Raw genomic sequence first — 17114 nt, forward strand, 5'->3', positions numbered from 1 at the left:
ACGAACCTCTCCTTAAACCGCTTATACGAAACCGCAAAAGGGTCAAACAATACATGCCCCGGTCGGCCGGCCAAGGAAAGCCAAGAGGAAAGACGACCGGGGTGGGAACCATAATAACAAAGAAAGGAAGACGGGGTGGGGCGAAGCCGCATGGCATCACACAGCAAGCGAAACGCTTGAAGGGACTCCCACGTGTTTGGGTGCACTTGGGTGGGTGCCACGTTGAGCGCCCGAAGGACGCCCATTGTGAACTTGTCGAAGGGGAGGGACACATGAAGATCGGAAAAGAAACAGGTGTACATGTAAAAGAAAGGAGGACCAGCACCAGCCCGATCCATACACACCCGCTCGACAGACCCACAAGGCAAGATCCTAAAGTAGTCTGGATCCCTAGAACCATCAGAGTCCTCGCCCGCTTTCAAAACCGGGTACTTAGCCAAAAACTTGGCCACAGACTTCTCGGTAGCATAAGTGGACGAGAACTCCACAACCTTAGGATCCACCCAACTAAGATCTACTAGTGGAATGGCCGTCGGGATAAATTCCGGCCGGTCAATGACATCCGCCGGAGGAGAGTCTGGTCGACCAACGACATCGGCTGGGGGAGAGTCCGACCGGTCAACAGCGTTAACCGGGTCGTCCCCCCTGACCACCTCTACCATGGGTGGTGCCTCAGCCACACCAACCGATAAAGAGTCGGTGGTAGAAGAAGAAGATGAAGAGGAAGAGGAAGAGGATGAAGAAGAGGACGACCCAAGGGTGGGAGAGGGACGACCGGGAGAAGGGGAAGAATGGCCGGACGAAGAGGAAGTAGGCCGAGACACGGTCGACATCACTAACCTTGCAAATAATGGACGAGGCCAAACCTAATAAAGTGGGCGATAAGTCGCTCGGATCTCAGAGCTAAGGGCAGAAGAACGCTCGGCTATCAAATAGACTCAGTTGTAAACACAACGTCAAGACACTGTGGAGACCCCTATTTATAGGGCCCATGGGCCTCGGAATTCGAAGCGTCCAATCGATCTCAACCATTAGATCTTTTAGATCCAACGGTCCACAAGACCTCCCGCCCAAAAAAACCCCTCATTAATGCCAATCATGTCACGTCACCAAGGGTCACGTCGCGCCGCCTAGGTCACGTCACGCCTCGAGAAATGAAATAGCCGCACGACCAAGGAAGACCGACCGACATCCATCATTAAAAACTCGTCGGACATATCTAACACATCTGCCTTGAGCCTGGGGGGCAAGTGTACCGGTATGGCCGAGAGGCCGACACCTTAGAAGACTTGGCCGAACGGCCCAGAGACCTTAGAAGACTTGGCCGAGAGGCCGAGACCTCAGAAGACTTGGCCGAGACGACTAAGAGGCCATGAGAAGACTTGGCCGAAAGGCCAAGAGGCCGAGACCCTATAAGACCTGGCCGAAACCTTATAAGACTCGACCAAGACCAGTGGAATTTGGCCGATGGCCGACCCACACCTTGGGAACTTGGCCGACGGCCGACCCCTATTACAGTTAACGCTCAAACCAAGATCAGTGAAGTTAATCCATCATCAAGAATTAGGTAATACAACCCTAAGCGGTATCCACCTCGATAAGCGGGCCCAACAAGGTAGGCCCATTAGAATAATATAAATAACACACATTCCAAGGAGTAAGTTATGTCATTTATTACTGTTCACCTACCTGAGAGCTGACTTGAGCGTCGGAGTGCCTTCGCAGGTACCCCCACCATCTGGTGTTCAGCTGAGGCCGAGTGCCGAAGAAGTAGCAGGAGGACGAGAAGAATCCCAACTCATCACCCAGTCACCTGACCGACCGAAGGAAGGAGAAGAAGACTTCAACAATTCTCTAGGTCCCATCTCCCTAGCAGGAACACCAATATCTCAAGAATCAAATGCATCAGAGTTGTTTAGGTTTGTGACCTTAAACCCAACAAATGTTCTATAGATATCAATTTGTTCATATAAGTTAAATTCATTCTTTGGTTGCAGGTTGTAATGATGGAACCACAAAACTTTTTGCACACAAGGAAGTGTTTTATATGACATAGAAGAGAACTTTTATCATTTTTGGTGCATCACAACTCCTCACTATTTGAACATCGTACATGGGATACATTCCTATATGTATTGATAATATTTGTTGTATTGCAAGTTTAAGTTACAATCAATTTCATGTCTTCTTTGTTTGAATAGATGGTTATATAAAAATCATTCTTGCACCACTTGGTTGTACCTTGGGTATTGAACAAAATGATAACCATGATGTCTTCAAAATACAATCATTTTAAATTTGTTTCATTGAATTTCGTTGAATTGAATGACAATTAGGTTGGTCATAAAATTATTGTAATCCCCTCCCTTGCATGCATGCAGTTGCAGTGAGAAAAAGCAACATGAAAGCCATAACCATGCAAAAAGTTATTCACGGGTCCCCACTTATTAACACATGGGCCCCACTTACAGTATTAGGATTTCTATGACCACCACATCATGGTAAAACCCACCCAATTAACATTCACACACTGCAACTATGTCTCACTTACACAAAACATTCACTTCCATTTACAGGAATCCAAAAAAATATTTGAAAACAATGACCATGCACAAAGTTGTTCTTGGGTCCCCACTTCCAGTATAAGGGTTTCTATGACCACCACATCATGGTAAAACCCACCCAATTAACATTAATACAGTCCAACTATGTGTCACTTACACACAACATTCACTTCCATTTACAGGAATCCAAAAAATATTTGAAAACAATGATCATGCAGAAAGTTGTTCTTGGGTCCCCACTTATTAACACATGGGTCCCCACTTACAGTATAAGGGTTTCTATGCCACCACATCATGGTAAAACCCACCAAATTAACATTCATACACTGCAACTATGTCTCACTTACACACAACATTCACTTCCATTTACAAGAATCCAAAAAAATATTTGAAAACAATGACCATGTAGAAAGTTGTTATTGGGTCCCCCACTTATTAACACATGGGTCCCCACTTACAGTACAAGGGTTCCAATGACCATCACATCACAGTAAAACCCACCCAATTAACATTCATACACTGCAACTATGTCTCACTTACACACAACATTCACTTCCATTTACAGGAATCCAAAAAATTATTTGAAAACAATGACCAAGCAGAAAGTTATTCTTGGGTCCCCACTTATTAACAAATAGGTCCCCACTTACAGTATAAGGGTTTCTATGACCACCACATCACGGTAAAACCCACCCAATTAACATTCATACACTGCAACTATGTCTCAATTACACGCAACATTCACTTCCATTTACAAGAATCCAAAAAAATATTTGAAAACAATGACCAAGCAGAAAGTAATTCATGGGTCCCCACTTATTAACACATGGGTCCCCACTTACAGTATAAGTGTTTCTATGACCACCACATCACGGTAAAACCCACCCAATTAACATTCATACACTGCAACTATGTCTCAATTACACACAACATTCACTTCCATTTACATGAATCCAAAAAAATATTTGAAAACAATGACCATGTAGAAAGTTGTTATTGGGTCCCCCACTTATTAACACATGGGTCCCCACTTACAGTACAAGGGTTCCAATGACCACCACATCACAGTAAAACCCACCCAATTAACATTCATACACTGCAACTATGTCTCACTTACACACAACATTCACTTCCATTTACAGGAATCCAAACAAATATTTGAAAACAATGACCATGCACAAAGTTATTCTTGGGTCCCCACTTTTTAACACAAGGGTCCCTCTTACACTATAAGGGTTCCAATTAATTTATTAACAAAGACCTTCACATTTATGTGCTCCGATGACAACTTTCTGCCCAAAATATGATATAAAAAAATTCTTAAACTAAATAACTTAAATGAAATTGAGAATGCTTCCATTCATGAAATAAAAGTATCTACATTGTTCACATCAACTCATAATAACTAACACTTTTTTTGTTACAATTCAATTGAAAGTGTATAATTACATTCAAAAGAAGTCCAATATAAATCAAGGGCAATCTACTTCCAAATCTGTCAATACGGCTTTTCGTTGAACGTTAGACTCATGCAGCACCCACGAAAATAGCATCTTTTGACGAAAGCGTAGGAGCTCCTTCTAAATAATATATCATGGAATCAGTTTGCAATCACCAAACTATAAATAAAATGTGTTAAGTAATCAAAATAACTCTTACCGTGGTGTAATTGGGAAACGTATTCCATTCCAAGTGTTGTGAACCATCCCACAACTCCATATATTTCACAACTAAAATACCACAGTCATAACTGCATACAACCAAAATAATTTAACCCTAAAGAAGAATTCAAAATATTAACTCCAAACCAAATTAGAGAGAAATCAAAATAAATATGAATATTACTGTCAATACTAACCTATTCGGTTGTAGGGGAACATTTTCTTTTACCAATGAAATTTGAGCACCCCTCTTTCCAGAAAATTCGTCAAGAATTTCAAAAAGGTGTTGTAGACGATCAACCTACAACATGCAATTTAACAACAATGATAAAGAAATCCAAACCAAATATGATAAACAATGACCACCACATCATGTTAAAACCCACCCAATTAACATTCATACCATCCAACTATGTCTAAACTACACACAACAATCACTTCCAGTTCTTGGAATCCAAAAACAAAATTTAAAACAATGACCAAGCAGAAAGTAATTCATGGGTCCCCACTTATTAACACATGGGTCCCCACTTACACTATAAGAGTTCCAATGACCACCACATCATGCTAAAACCCACCCAATTAACATTCATACCATCCAACTATGTCTAAACTACACACAACAATCACTTCCAGTTCTTGGAATCCAAAAACAAAATTTAAGACAATGACCATGCAGAAAGTAATTCATGGGTCCCGACTTATTAACACATGGGTCCCCACTTACACTATAAGGGTTTCAATGACCATCACATCATGCTAAAACCCACCCAATTAACATTCATACCATCCAACTATGTCTAAACTACACCCAACAATCACTTCCAGATCTTGGAATCCAAAAACAAAAATTAAGACAATGACCATGCAGAAAGTTATTCTTGGGTCCCCACTTATTAACACATGGGTCCCCACTTACAGTATAAGGGTTTCTATGACCACCACATCACGGTAAAACCCACCCAATTAACATCCATACACTGCAAGTATGTTCACTTACACACAACATTCAATTCCATTTACAGGAATCCAAAAAAATATTTGAAAACAATGACCAAGCAGAGAGTTATTCTTGGGTCCCCACTTATTAACACATGGGTCCCCACTTACAGTATAAGGGTTTCTATGACCACCACATCACGGTAAAAACCACCCAATTAACATCCATACACTGCAAGTATGTCTCACTTACACACAACATTCAATTCCATTTACAGGAAACCCAAAAAATATTTGAAAACAATGACCAAGCAGAAAGTTATTCTTGGGTCCCCACTTATTAACACACGGCTCCCCACTTACAGTATAAGGGTTTCTATGACCACCACATCACGGTAAAACCCACCCAATTAACATCCATACACTGCAAGTATGTCTCACTTACACACAACATTCAATTCCATTTACAGGAATCCAAAAAAATATTTCAAAACAATGACCAAGCAGAAAGTTATTCTTGGGTCCCCACTTATTAACACATGGGTCCCCACTTACAGTATAAGGGTTTCTATGACTACCACATCATGGTAAAACCCACCCAATTGACATCCATACACTGCAAGTATGTCTCACTTACACACAACATTCAATTCCATTTACAGGATTCCAAAAAAATATTTGAAAACAATGACCAAACAGAAAGTTATTCCTGGGTCCCCACTTATTAATAAATGGGTCTCCATTTACAGTATAAGGGTTTCTATGACCACCACATCACGGTAAAACCCACCCAATTAACATCCATACACTGCAAGTATGTCTCACTTACACACAACATTCAATTCCATTTACAGGAAACCCAAAAAATATTTGAAAAGAATTACCAAGCAGAAAGTTATTCTTGGGTCCCCACTTATTAACACATGGGTCCCCACTTACAGTATAAGGGTTTCTATGACCACCACATCACGGTAAAACCCACCCAATTAGCATCCATACACTGCAAGTATGTCTCACTTACACACAACATTCAATTCCATTTACAGGAATCCAAAAAAATATTTGATAACAATGACCAAGCAGAAAGTTATTCTTGGGTCCCCACTTATTAACACATGGGTCCCCACTTACAGTATAAGGGTTTCTATGACCACCACATCACGGTAAAACCCACCCAATTAACATCCATACACTGCAAGTATGTCTCAGTTACACACACCATTCAATTCCATTTACAGGAATCCAAAAAAATATTTGAAAACAATGACCAAGCAGAAAGTTATTTTGGGTCACCACTTATTAACACATGGGTCCCCACATACAGTATAAGGGTTTCTATGACCACCACATCACGGTAAAACCCACCCAATTAACATCCATACACTACATGTATGTCTCACTTACACACACCATTCAATTCCATTTACAGGAATCCAAAAAAATATATGAAAACAATGACCAAGCAGAAAGTTATTCTTGGGTCCCCACTTATTAACAAATGGGTCCCCACTTACAGTATAAGGGTTTCTATGACCACCACATCACGGTAAAACCCACCCAATTTACATCCATGCACTGCAAGTATGTCTCACTTACACACAACATTCAATTCCATTTACAGGAATCCAAAAAAATATTTGAAAACAATGACCAAACACAAAGTAATTCATGGGTCCCCACTTATTAACACATGGTTCCCCACTTACAGTACAAGGGTGCCAATGACCACCACATCACGGTAAAACCCACCCAATTAACATTCATACACTACAACTATGTCTCAGTTACACACAACATTCACTTCCATTTACCGGAATCCAAAAAAATATTTGAAAACAATGACTATGCACAAAGTTATTCTTGGGTCCCCACTTTTTAACACAAGGGTCCCTCTTACACTGTAAGGGTTCGAATTAATTTATTAACAAGGACCTTCACATTCATGTGCTCCAGTGACAACTTTCTGCCCAAAATATGATATAAAAAAATTCTTAAATTAAATAACTTAAATGAAATTGAGAATGCTTCCATTCATTAAATAAAAGTATCTACATTGTTCACATCAACTCATAGTAAGTAACACTTTTTTTTGTTACAATTGAAAGTGTCCAATAAAAATCAAGGGCAATCTACTTCCAAATCTGTCAATACAGCTTTTCGTTGAACGTTACACTCATGTAGCACCCACGAAGTTAGCATCTCTTGACGAAAGCGTAGGAGCTCCTTCTAAATAATATATCATGGAATCAGTTTGCAATCACCAAGCTATAAATAAATAAAATGTGTCAAGTAATCAAAATAACTCTTACCGTGGTGTAATTGGGAAAGGTATACCCTTCCAAGTGTTGTGAACCATCCCACAACTCCATATATTTCACAACTAAAATACCACAGTCATAACTGCATACAACCAAAATAAATTTAACCCTAAAGAAGAATTCAAAATATTAACTCCAAACCAAATTAGAGAAAATATCAAATCAAAATAAATATGAATATTACTGTCAATACTAACCTATTCGGTTGTAGGGGAACATTTTCTTTTACCAATGAAATTTGAGGACCACTCTTTGCAGAAAATTCGTCAAGAATTTCAAAAAGGTGTTGTAGACGATCAACCTACAACATGCAATTTAACAACAATGATAAAGAAATCCAAACCAAATATATTCATAAGTATTCAACAACATCCAGGTATTTACCATTGCTTTATCAATCTTGAATCGATCTTGAATTCCATGACCAATGGAGTCCAATACATGCAATTGCCTGGTTCGACAAACACCTACAAAACGTTGCAAAGTTTAAAGTCACACTCAACATCACCATTCTAACAAACACCAACAAATTTCACAAAAAACATCAATAATATTAACTTACATAATCACAATAAGATATTCCCTGATATGGGAATAAAGCATTCTCATAAAATGATATGTAATCCAAACTGGACCATGAATTTTGTACCCCATTGTTGATCATCTCCTCAATTACACGAGTCTGCAACAACAAACTCTATTATTAGTAATAACAAAAACTTAAAAGAAATCAAAATGAATTTAAATCAACACTAACCGCCAAAAACGGATTGAATGAAAAGCGATTCACCACTCCAAAATGAACAATTTGATTCATATTTAAGAAGTCGGTTACAAATAGCATAACCTACAAACACATTCAACATAACTAAGTAAATATTACAAGTAAATAGAACAACTACTACAATATGTACATTTTTACCATATTGTCAACTCTTGATCGTGGCCTTAATGATTGCAAATCCAGCCTCGTCAACATGTTGTTTTGTATATCCACAATGACACTACATCAACATTTAACACCAACTCAATAATCAAGCAATAACAACAAATGAAGTAATGCCTACAATTATATGTACTTACCGTTTCATGTCAAACTTGAATGCAAAAAATGTTTTATAAATTTTGGAAATATCCAAACTGCATGAGCTTGGACCAGCACAGCTTGCTCCATGAGAGGTTGGGTTGGCTCCACGCGCAAATCCAACTGACCACTCGTTTTCTTTAACAAGCATTTGTCAGACCTCTTTAATTTGCTTATCCAAATGATCAATTTTTAATTCATTATCTGCAACTTTCTTCTCACAAAGTTTGTGCTGGTAAACTAAGTCGTCCCACTCACTTTTACCACCACTACCTTCCCCAACACCCTCATCAGAATCTGCTAAGGCTTCTTTCAAAATTTGAATTCCTTCCTCTTCAACACTTACTGGCCAATCGCATACAATCTGAAAAAACACTTACTTTTGAGTTAATCTAAATTTTCTGCAATAACATGCACCAAGAACTAAACAATTCGCAAATATACCTCAGCAGATAAAAAAACTTCATGTAACCTTCTTCCACGATTATTAACACTCGGCTAATGCAAAAATCGTGGAAAACCAATACACTGGGCACGGTCGCCAACACCCACATGGTGGACCGCCCACACCTATTTCCAAAAATATAATACGTAACTAATTAACAATTAAACAAAATCACTATAATTTAAGACAACATAATTTTACAAATTTTAACTAACCTGCAAAACAGCGACACAACCTGCCAAATATATTTCACTAACATTCTTGTCTTCGTAGTAAACTTGGGCCCTCGTCAAACTTGTAACTAAGACATTATACACTGCACCCCCCCCCCCCCCCCCCCCCCCCCCCAATTAGATAATTGTAATGCATCTAAATTATCTATACACTTAAAAGCAAAAGAAGTAAATGTTCTAGAAGTTCTAGGAACATAAAATACATATAACCCTAGCAATAGGTATAACCTAACAAAATCATCAACATTTTTGTTCAAATTTTTATCCTCCAACTTTTTCAAAATTGTTGACAAATTCATTTCTTCCCCTTCTTCAAACAATGTATTCACAACACCTCCCCCATCATTCTCCATTTTCACCTCTTCCCCCACAACCGGCAATCCTAATGCAAAACACACATCAAGAGTTGAAAATGGAACTATACTTTTTCTAATCCTAAATGCTTCCTTATCGGCTGTCCATCTACTTAATAGTTCTCTCATAAGGCTGTTAGATATATCCAACACTTTGTCCATTTCAAGCATCCACTTAAATGGAGTTTGTTTAATCCTTTCTTGTTGAAACCTACTAAGTTTACGGTTGACATCAACAATATATTGAGTCAGCACATTGTGCCTAACTCGTACCTGCAACATCAGAACATAAACCAATAACAACAACTTTATTTATTCAACCATGTCAATTCACAAAATATTCAACTATTATGAACAAAATGTAAAATTAGTACCTTCATATCAGCTTTTGCATGACGGACAAAATTCTTGGACCGTGAAGTTTCCATTCTCTAAAACTTCAAAAAACCAATGACCACCACATCATGTTAAAACCCACTCAATTAACATTAATACAGTCCAACTATGTGTCACTTACACATAACATTCAGTTCCACTTACAAGAAACCAAAAATAAAATTTAAGACAATAACAATGCACAAAGTTATGCATGGGTCCCCACTTATTAACTCATGGGTCCCCACTTACATTACAAGGGTTCCAATGACCTCCACATCATGCTAAAACCCACCTAATTAACGTTGATACCATCCAACTATGTCTAAACTACATACAACAATCACTTCCAGTTCTTGGAATCCAAAAACAAAATTTAAGACAATGACCAAGCAGAAATTAATTCATGGGTCCCCACTTATTAACACATGGGTCCCCACTTACACTATAAGGTTTCCAATGACCACCACATCATGTTAAAACCCACCCAATTAACATTCATACCATCCAACTATGTCTAAACTACACACAACAATCACTTCTAGTTCTTGGAATCCAAAAACAAAATTTAAGACAATGACCAAGCAGAAAGTAATTCATGGGTCCCCACTTATTAACACATGGGTCCCCACTTACACTATAAGGGTTCCAATGACCACCAAATCATGCTAAAACCCACCTAATTAACATTCATACCATCCAACTATGTCTAAACTACACACAACAATCACTTCCAGTTCTTGGAATCCAAAAACAAAATTTAAGACAATGACCAAGCAGAAAGTAATTCATGGGTCCCCACTTACACTATAAGGGTTCCAATGACCACCAAATCATGCTAAAACCCACCCAATTAACATTCACACCATCCAACTATGTCTAAACTACACACAAAAATCACTTCCAGTTCTTGGAATCCAAAAACAAAATTTAAGACAATGACCAAGCAGAAAGTAATTCAAGGGTCTCCACTTATTAACACATGGGTCCCCACTTACACTATAAGGGTTCCAATGACCACCAAATCATGCTAAAACCCACCCAATTAACATTCATACCATCCAACTATGTCTAAACTACACACAACAATCACTTCCAGTTCTTGGAATCCAAAAACAAAATTTAAGACAATGACCATGCAGAAAGTAATGCATGGGTCCCCACTAATTAACACATGGGTCCCCACTTTCACTACCAAGGTTCCAATGAACACCACATCATGCTAAAACACACCCAAATAAGATTCATACCCATCCAACTATTGTCAACTACACACAACATTCAGTTCCAAATACAAGAATCTGAAAAATAAAATGAAGACAATCAGCATGCAAAAAGTTATTAATGGTTCCACACTTATTAACACATGGGTCCCCACTTACACTATAAGGGTACAAATGAGAATCAAATTTAATATACTGACTTCGTTTCTGGGTGTGTGCGGCAATTCCTCTTGTCGGCTGAAACATAAAATATTTGCAGTATTCTAGACAACAAATACATACTCAAGGGTAAAAAACTAAATATAATATGTACACCAAATGATGATACCTATTTGCTGTTAACAAAATGTCCAAAAAAGAATAACCTTAGAGGAGGCTTTTGGAATTACAAGTACTTTTATGAACACATGATTTTCCAACTTACCAAATGTGTTAGGACTTGTAAGATTTTCATGAAATTTCATATGAAGGATTAGGAGACCAAAAACCTATAACTGCCCTTCAGGACTTAGGCCATGAACCCACGTTAATTTCTAAGATACATTTGTTGCTTCTCAGTATATCAATTTCGAACGTCAGCCAACGAAATAGAACATCAATCCAAAATCCTTCACAGTCTCACACCCCATACAGATTCAGTTCCCAGGATTACCTATCATCTTGTCTATGAAAAAAAAAGAAATTACCAAAACATTGAATTTTTAACTTTAAAATCAATTTCGAACGTCAGCCAACGAAATAGAACATCAATCCAAAATCCTTCACAGTCACACACCCCGTACAGATTCAGTTCCCAGGATTACCTATCATCTTGTCTATGAAAAAAAAGAAGAAATTACCTACACATTGAATTTTTAACTTTAAATTTCTGGATAAACAGATGATGCTTTTTTAACAGGTTCTTGTTATGCATGCACAATCTCAAATACATCCACTATAGCAGTCAAATTTGGTCAATCACTACACCAAAATAAACAAACTTACCTTCTCCTCCTTCCTCGTACCGTTTCGCAAACCACCTTCTCCTCCTTCCTCGCAGCGTTTCGCACACCACCGTAACTTCGCACTACTCCGCCGTCAGTTCGCACTAAACCACCCTCAGTTAGCACTACTCCGCCGTCACCGTCAGTTCGCACCTTTGCCATCTCCGCCGTCACCGTACACAACTTCTTCTCCGCAGTCACCGAAGTCACCGTTCGTCTATCTCTACACGTTCCTATGCTTGCTGGAAATTTGAATTTCAAACCCTAATAAACTCTTCCCCCTTTTCAGATCACATGCCACGTTGCTTTTAACAAAAATACCAAAAGTGCCCATGCCACGTCATCCATTCCTCCACGTCACACAGGTGTAAATTGGAGCAAACGGTTTAGAGGTGTCAAATAATCATTTTCCTTTCTTTTATCATGTTTTCAGCTAGAGAAACTGCTTCCAAATCAGTTGTCCATTCCTGTATGTGAGGTATCTTTTCCATATCTTTACTACATTTTACCATCATCTTACTGCCACTCTCCTTCAAGATATTGCACGCCATTTTCCTCATCAAACCATGCATTGTTACTGTCAGATAATTACCCGAGAATAAAGAATGGTTTATAAGTTTATCCAGCATGACATTCCCCTCATCAAATATTTCCTTCAAACTCCTCTTTCCATTCAACAATCCCCTGTCAACAAGCTTCATAATCAAATCACCTCTTTCCAAATCATTAGGTAGCAATGCACTATACAAGAAACATTTTTGCACGTCCTTTTCAGATAAATTATCATAGCTACGTCTTAGTACACTTAAAACTTCTTCCTGCATCTCCACTCCCATTTCCAATGTGTTATTCAGCGCATATCTCCACCAATAAATGTCAGTTTTTCCTTTCATGATTCGAGCAATCACACTGATTCCAAGTGGTAAACCATCACATTCCCTTACAACATCTCTTGCAATATTTTCCACTTCAGGATGAAGTGTTGAAGGTGTCCCAAGGTGTCCTTGTTTTAGTAAAAACAACTCCCAAGCTTCGTCAAAATCACGGAAAGGGCTCACAGTTATCATATTAATTGACTCACAATCCATCTGTTCAAACACATGTTTCAAACGACTTGTGATGATCAATTTAATACCCTTTACTCCAAGAGGAATTCCCACTTTTTCTAGATCAATATATTTCCAAACATCATCCAAAATAATTACTATCTTTTCTCTTTTTTCTAACTCTGATGCCAAAATTGCTCTTCTTCTCTCATCATCTCCATAAATTTCTACCTTTATTATTTCTGCAATGTGCTGTTGCAATTTGAAAATGGTGAAATCATGGGAAACAGTGACCCATAAGACATCCTTGAAAGTTTTGTTTCTTTTTATCTCACTCTGCATGTAAGTTGCTAGGAATGTTTTTCCCACTCCTCCAATTCCATATATGCCAGTAATCAAACATTCATCAAATTCCAAAAGCTTCCAAATCTTCCTAACATTTTTCCGAAACTCTCTACCAACAAATTCATTTGACAACACCGAAGGCTTCTCTTCCTCATGCTCTTCCACTTTTTTAGTCAACCATTGTATTTTGTTTTGTTCTTCAGATTTTGATATTTCAGGAACAAAGAAACACTCAAACTGATTTAATGAGTTTTTCATATTAATAGCTAAGCGTTTCATATCCTGCAGTTGGTACAACCAATGATCAACCTCTCTCTTGCGCTTCTTGCCATGTGACTCCAACAACTGTAATTGTGTCTGAATGTCCTCTTCTTTACTTGTCAGATCGGATATAATCACATCTAACTTACTTTGCAAAGTAGTTGTCCTCAAAGTACCATTACCATCCTCATTATCTGTTTCATTGTTTTGGTGAAACTTAAATCATTTAAATAATGATATATTTAAACAAAGAAAAAAAAATACAAATATATCCTAAAGTACAAAATCTAAAATCTAATTAAACAGTATTTTATTTGTTGGTTTTTCCTTTTATTCAATTTTGAATCGAAGTTTGAAATATATATTACTTTATCAGAATAATATATATATTTTTTCAGCAAAAATATTTAATTAAAAGTATTAAATTTTATGTTTTTCTTCAATATTTTTTTTTTAGTTTTCAACTTTTTACTTATTAATTTTAGCCTTTGAGAAATACTACTATTGATATAAAATAAGCAAAAGTTTAGAAATGATAAAAAAATTATAGAAACCAAAAAGAAAAAATTTAATCAAAAACTTAGTTAGCCCTGATAATTTTTAAAAAAAGTAAATAATCTCAAATGGTTGTGCTTTACAATTCCAACACACATAAAAAAATGTGGTTAATTTAATATATATATATATATATATACACACACATATATATATATAGATATATACATATATATACATATATATATATATATATATATATACATATATATATATATATATATGTTCACAATAAGAAATTTAAAAAATATGATTAATTTAAAATACATAATAATGTTGAAACACCAAAATCTTGTAAAATAATAAAATTGACCATGAAGAATTAAAATAAGAAAAACTATATATGCTGCATGACCTAAATGAAATGATAAAAATATATGTGAATATAAGAAAAAGAAGATAATGGAATGGTAAGTAGAATGCATACATACCTTCTAATGCTCTCCTTTCGGCGTTAAGTGCATTATCAACCCTCTCTAGATCAATTTCAACCATTTCAATGAATGCAAAAAGAGATGTAGATAAAAATAAAATCTATTCATTTTTTAAATTTCAACTAAATTCAGAAAAAATTTAAGGTAGTAACTAAGGTAAGTTTATGAAGGCATATACAAACAAAATGATGATTGAAAATCAAGCTATCTTGTATCACCTAAAAAATAAAGCACAAGAATGAAGGGAAAAAAATAAAGACAAAAAAAATCTATTAGAAAGTTGCATACCTCCTAATAATGTTGATCCTGTAACTGTTTCATGGTTAATTGAACCACCAACCATATCGGTCATTTCCCCAACCCTTTCAACCACTTCAATAAAACATGAGATGATTAAAAAAAACAAAAACATTTTTCTGCTCTTTCAGATTTTTTTATACTGCTGTATGATTTAGACTTAAAGTTTATTCCTTGGGTTAATTAAGTAAAAATATTAATAACGTTTAAACAAGATACAGAAAAAAGAGTGGGTGTGAGTGAGAAATAAAGAATAGTTGTACCTTGTGATGTGGTGATGACATTTATATGTTGTTGGGAATGATTTGAAGATGTGATATGGTTAGGAAGAGAGGAGCATATACGAATGCCTTTTCCTTCTATTCGATCAATATGTGCTTTAATTCTTGAAACTCCTCCTCTGAATTTCACTCCACAGTGTTTGCACTTCAACCTACCATCTTCTTCTTCACAAACTTGATTCCAGTACTCCTCATCTTTAGGTCTACCCATTGTTATTATATTTTCCTCTACCCACAAAATGAAATTTAATTCTTGCTCACCACCTGAATGACTGAAAGTTTAATCAAAGTGTCAAAGAAAATTAAACAACATTATTTCAATTCACATTTCAACCATGCTTTTAAGTTTTAACGTTCAAAACACTTAAAACTCAGTTGTAAAATCCTAATGTGTCAAGCCACATGATACTTAGGGACATGGTGATCTTGGACACGAGTCGTTTCTACTGCGGTAGGGTTGTAGGGTTGAAGTAATCATTCACAGCATCCATTAACTTTGATTTACAAGTAAGTGAGTATCAAGTATTATGAAATGCAAAATTAGATAAATAAGAAAAAATAGTTTTGCTTGGATCATGGATAAATAATGGAAGACAAAGCCATCATTTTCATTGGAAAATCAGAGAAAGAAGAGGGAATTACCGAATGGAGCCCTTCTTGCAGGTGGTTGATTACTGAATGCAGCAACTTACTCTCTTAATATATGAAAATATGTTTGAAAATGTAGGAGTGATTTGAGAAAGAAAGAGCAAAAATGATCTCAAGTTGGGTATTGAATTGACTTATATAGGCCGTTCAAGGGTGCAGGGAGAGAGATTCCTGGAAATTACACATACACGATGAAACAATAATTGGTTGCACCCTGGCATGGCTCATAATTGTCCTCCTTTATCAGCTTATTCTTAATAGTTTTTTGTTATGTCAGCAAAACATAAATGGGTGCAAGTGCAGAGGTCCGTTCTGGAAAACATTGACTTAGAAATACATACTCTTTTTTCACAAATTATTTATTACTTAAGATTCCTGAGTTGGAGATATTTAACATTTCAACTAGGTCATAGCTCCAAAGAAAGATTCGCGGCATTCACTGCTATATTCGTGTTTCGTGGAAAACGGAAAATAAATATATCGGCAAGCAGAAAAAATTAACTATATAAGAAAGTCCCCATCTCAAAATTATTTCAAAATAATACAATTTAATTAAGCCTTTAATTTGTCAAGTTGTTTTCTTTTAATTGAAGTTGCGTTAGGCTTTAGGCAATGACGACTTCAGTTGTTAAAAAAAAAATTCCACCCAAAATAATAATTAATATTTGTTCATGCAAACAGATAAATTTTATTATAATTTAATGTGTTTTATTTTAAAAAAATATAGTAAGTAATGTGTTCTTATTTTTTTTAAATTGTGTCAATCTTAAACTTTTTCTTTTTAAATAACAAAAATATTTTTAACTTTAATAATATTTAAAAATAATAAATATTATTAATTTATCGCATAATCTATTTTTAACTTAATTTATTTAAAATACTTCATATATATTTTTAATATATTAAACTTGATTTAGAGTAAGTTTATTTTTTTATAAAAAAATTAATTTTAATACTTTAACTTTATTTATGATTTTTTTTTAAATAAAACAAAATTAAATTTAAAAAATAAATAAGAACACATTCTTTACTATAATTTTTTAAAGAGTCTATATTCCAATTACAAATA

At 36.1% G+C, this 17114-nt stretch overlaps 1 protein-coding gene across 1 annotated transcript; it reads right to left on the reverse strand.

Annotated features, from left to right (window-relative positions):
• Positions 1-12573: 12573 nt before the first annotated feature.
• On the reverse strand, positions 12574-15660 carry LOC137834386 (putative disease resistance protein At4g10780). The gene is made up of 5 exons (XM_090297287.1): positions 15305-15660; positions 15108-15191; positions 14817-14861; positions 14724-14740; positions 12574-14046 (listed from the first exon to the last, which is right to left on the reverse strand). Exons 1-5 carry the CDS (start codon positions 15606-15608, stop codon positions 12574-12576), a joined length of 1923 nt encoding a protein of 640 aa, XP_090153413.1. The 5' UTR covers positions 15609-15660.
• Between the last annotated feature and the right edge of the window lie 1454 nt (positions 15661-17114).

The sequence above is a fragment of the Phaseolus vulgaris genome, chromosome 11 (genome assembly GCF_051622355.1).
Source record: "Phaseolus vulgaris cultivar YP4 chromosome 11, ASM5162235v1, whole genome shotgun sequence".
In the NCBI taxonomy this organism is placed as follows: Eukaryota; Viridiplantae; Streptophyta; class Magnoliopsida; order Fabales; family Fabaceae; genus Phaseolus; species Phaseolus vulgaris.

Coding starts and splice junctions, on each gene's coding strand:
- LOC137834386 (XM_090297287.1), bottom strand. CDS start 15,608: ATGGGTAGACCTAAAGATGAGGAGTACTGGAATCAAGTTTGTGAAGAA. Junction 15,192..15,304: donor AAACGTTATTAATATTTTTA/CTTAATTAACCC, acceptor GTTTTATTGAAG/TGGTTGAAAGGGTTGGGGAA. Junction 14,862..15,107: donor AGGATCAACATTATTAGGAG/GTATGCAACTTT, acceptor AAATTGATCTAG/AGAGGGTTGATAATGCACTT.